This window comes from Bison bison, unplaced genomic scaffold (genome assembly GCF_000754665.1).
Source record: "Bison bison bison isolate TAMUID 2011002044 unplaced genomic scaffold, Bison_UMD1.0 scf7180017864492, whole genome shotgun sequence".
Classification (NCBI taxonomy): domain Eukaryota; kingdom Metazoa; phylum Chordata; class Mammalia; order Artiodactyla; family Bovidae; genus Bison; species Bison bison.
This window is the reverse complement of record NW_011495051.1, coordinates 2,234,643-2,238,447: the sequence shown is the minus strand read 5'-3', so window position 1 is coordinate 2,238,447 and position 3,805 is coordinate 2,234,643. Positions and strand designations below refer to the sequence as shown.

At 51.9% G+C, this 3,805-nt stretch overlaps 1 protein-coding gene across 5 annotated transcripts in view; it reads right to left on the bottom strand.

Moving 5' to 3' along the window:
* The window catches only part of TLE6 (transducin-like enhancer of split 6), a 12,343-nt gene extending 9,025 nt beyond the window's left edge, over nucleotides 1-3,318 (bottom strand). The window contains exons 1-4 of one of the 5 annotated variants that reach the window (XM_010863636.1): nucleotides 3,231-3,318; nucleotides 2,574-2,658; nucleotides 1,991-2,064; nucleotides 1,546-1,591 (exon numbers count right to left, since the gene is read on the bottom strand). In XM_010863636.1, coding sequence (XP_010861938.1) covers nucleotides 1,546-1,591; nucleotides 1,991-2,064; nucleotides 2,574-2,576 — 123 coding nt within the window. In that variant the 5' untranslated portion in view covers nucleotides 2,577-2,658; nucleotides 3,231-3,318. Of the gene's footprint in view, nucleotides 1-457; nucleotides 550-1,545; nucleotides 1,592-1,990; nucleotides 2,065-2,573; nucleotides 2,659-3,230 lie in introns of those variants that run through there. The other 4 variants (XM_010863637.1, XM_010863639.1, XM_010863642.1 and 1 more) reach the window with 4 other exon arrangements.
* Nucleotides 3,319-3,805: the final 487 nt, after the last annotated feature.

The window sequence follows — 3,805 nt, the reverse complement described above, 5'->3', positions numbered from 1 at the left end:
TGATGCTTTCAAACTGTGGTTCTGAAGAAGACTCTTGAGAGTCCCTTGTACTGCAAGGAGATCAAACCAATCAATACCAAAGGAAATCAACCCTGAATATTCATTGGAAGGACTGATGCTGAAACTGAAGCTACAATACTTTGGCCACCTCATGCGAAGAGCCAACTCATTGGAAAAGATTCTGGCACCAGGAAAGATTGAGGGCAGGAAAAGTGGGCAACAGAGGATGAGATGGATGGCATCACCACTTAGTGGACATGAGTTTGAGCAGGTTCCAGAGATAGTGGAGGACAGGGAAGCCTGGCATGCTGCAGTCCATGGTGTCACAAAGAGTCAGACACGACTGAGTGACTGAGCAACGACTGTCATTCTAGATATGAAGAGGAGGCCAAAGGGGGCTGTGACCTGCCCTGTCCCCTCCCTGCCGTCTCCGCCTCCCTCTTTCCCCCTCACTCACTGCTCCAGCCACACGGGCCTCCTCACTGTTCCTCCAACACCAGGCACAGTCCTTCCCCAGGGCCTCTGCATATGCTATGCTTGCTGACTGAAACAACCTTCCCTGTTCTCTCTAGGGTGACAGAAACTCCTTATCTTTGATGTTTCGCTGAGCACGTCACTTCCTCCAAAAAGCCCTTCCTGACTACCTGAGTTCAAAACCCTGACTCATTTTCACCCCTTCACCTTCTATTTTCTTTTAAGCACTTACATTTTTGTGACATCTTGCTTCTCTAGTTACATATTTGTCTCCCTCCTCCCCCTAGAGCTGCTTTGTCCAATGAGGGTGCCACCAGTCAAATAAGGCTCTTTAAATCAATAAAAATTCAGCTCCTTACAGGAGCACAGTAGCCACGTGGGGCTGGTGGGTGCCATACCGGACCCTGTTGATAGAGAACATTCCTAACATCGTGGAAAGTTCCAGAAGACAGCACACACTGCAATACAAACTGCTGAAGGGCAGGGACTCTAGTCATATGCTATATACTCCTAACTGACCAACTGTGGCCTGAAGAGACATCTCCTTAATTTAAATATGGAATTGCCTGTTTTCACAGCAAGGTTTTTATTAAGAAAAACTCACATGGGCTTCCCTGGTGGTTCAGTGGTAAGGAATCCACCTGCCAGTGCAGGAGACATGGGTTCAGTTCCTGGCCAGGGAAGATCCCACATGCCTCAGAGCATCTGAGCCCAGGTGCCACAGCTCTGAGCCTGTGCTCTAGAGCATGAAAGCCACAACTACTGAGTCCTGTGCTCTGCAATAAGAAGCTCTCAACCCTAACTAGAGCCCAGCCCCCAATCGCCACAACTAAAGAAAGCCTGAGAGCAGCAATAAAGACCCAGCATAGCCAAAAAAATAAAAATAAAAGTGTCTATGACTGAATTCCATTTAAAAGAAGAAAAACACATGAAGCTGGGGCTCAGTGGATTCTTTGCATTGCCTAAAGCAAGCAAAGTAGAGGCAGTGTCCCCTAACCCGGATTATGAGACTAAACACAACAGCCTTTCCAGGTGGCTCCAGACGGGCTGACAGGTGGGGGCGGGGCTCACCAAGCCGTAAGCGAGGTCCACCTGCGTCGCCAAGTGAGTGGGGAACCTGCCGGGGAAGACAGACCTGCTGGAAGTGGAGGCCTCAAGACCCTTCCCCAGAATGTGCCCTGCCCTCAGTCCCCCAGCAGGGCAGTTCCATTAAGGGAGCTAGTCCCTTCCACATGCCACACTGAAGGTAGCATCAAGACGAACATGATTTTAATGCAGTATTTTATAAAATATAATTGAATGTGAGCAAATTCACACTGAACCACACACAGTCAAAAACTGAAATGAAAGCCAGGATTGGTATTACTGGTTTTCCTTTTCTTCTGCTTCACCCTCCCACATGATTGCTGCCCACACTGGTCCTGCATTTTGGGCCATGGAGACAAAGCTGGGGTTCTTTCCCTCTATGGGACTTCCGGCCACAGCGGTGCCTCTAGCCCCCGGGGATTGTCCTCACCTGGGGAAATGCTGCTTGAGCCGATCCAGGGCTTCCTGATAGTTCCGGGCTGGAAGGCTGGCCTCAGGATGCGCCTGGAGAAGTCAAAGTGGGGGATGAATAAAACCCACAGACTGCCAGCATACTTGCTGTCAGGTCATCAGCCCCAAAGAGGGCCTGGTGGGGCCTCCTGAGACCTGAAAGTCATTTGCTCTCTGTTATTACTTAAGTGCCCACACAGTATCTTCCATCTTGATTCTTGGCCTAAAGTTGAAAATATTTACTTTCTGGCCTGTTATAGAAGCTTGCCGGCCCCTGGCCTAAACTGTTAGAAGTGGTTTTCTCTAGGAAGTAATGGGGTTGAGGGCAGGAAAGGGGAAGGGACTTGTAAAATATTAACTGAATAGATGATGTAGCCAGGTGTTTATCATCTGGGTGGTAAAATGTTTAATTTTAAAACGAAAGTGCCTTAAAGTATGATGACTTAGTATCCCCAGCTTAAAGGCCTGACTAGCCAGCCTATGTCTCTCCCTTAGAAGCAGGAGAGAGAGACTTGAGCTGAGCTGCTGGCTCCTCGCCCCTCCCCTCAGGGGTTATGCCTTACCATGTTTTGAGGGTGCCCGTGGGGGCTGAGATGACCCCAAGAGGTCACTCTTCAGGCTTCAGTAACAAGGACTTTAGCCAGGACTCTAAAATTAACAAGGAGATGACAGATCTTGAGCGCAGAAGGCTGATCAGGAACAGAGACACAACTAGCCCCACCCCACCCTTGGCCCACCTTGATCTTCCCTCTAGAACTGAGTCCTGGGCCTCCAATCCCCTCCCTAACTGCCAGCACCCCACTGCATTCTCTACATCCGATGTTCTTCATTCACCTCTCTCTGGGGCTTCCAGCTGTGCTGATTCCTGGTGGGGAGCCCCTGGGGCTTCACTCTATGAGGTGGGGCGCAGGGTATGGTGCCAAACATATACACTTCCTTCTAGGAGCAGTCAGGGCTTGAGGAACCCCAGAGAAAGATATCAAAGCTCCAATTTAGTTTTGAAACAATTTCCTAAAGCACCGGAGAACATGATTTGGAAAGGGGTTTTGAAGGATGAATAAGAGTTGGCTAGGTGAATGAGAAATTTCTCAGAAAGAAAGAGACCTAATCTGTTCTGCGGCACTGAACTCCTTCTTTACTTCTGCCCCTCAGCACCCTTCCAACCTTCTCCCCAGCCCAGGGACCCTGGGGTCTGCCAAGAGATCCAAAGGCCTACCCACCTCTTTTAGGATGGTGGCCCAGAAGGAAGCCGCCAGGGTCAGCCAAGTTCAGGCGGACAGGAAGCACCCCCTTCCCCGGAGGCCAATTGACCCATCGGGCCCCGCCCCGCCCCCGCCCCTGCCCACCCCGGCCCCGCCCCGCCCCGCCGCCCCTTGCACCACGAAGCCGGTCAATGAACTAGCAGCAGCTGCACGTGGGATCGGGCTCCGCAGGCGGCCGCCGGCGGCGCTGACCAATCGTAAGGGCGCCTACCCACGTGTGCCGCGACTCCTATCTCTTATTGGTCGGCTCTCCCCAGCCGCGGGACGGGCTGTCAATCAGCGGGCCCAGCGCCTGCGCTTAACCCTTGCGGTCCCGAGGCGGGGAAGGGCAGCATGCAGAGTTGTAAGCAACTTGGGGTTCCGGCAGAGATGAGGATATTTAGTTAAGGCAAGGGGTTTGGGGTCACAAGGTGCAGCTTGAGGAGAGACTGGGAGGTGTGTATTCTTGTTTTGTGAGAAGCCTCGTCAATTTTTCGTCCTGCCCTGGAGCGGCTCCTGGCTGAGGGTGGGGCGGGGAATGGAAGCACTCTCAC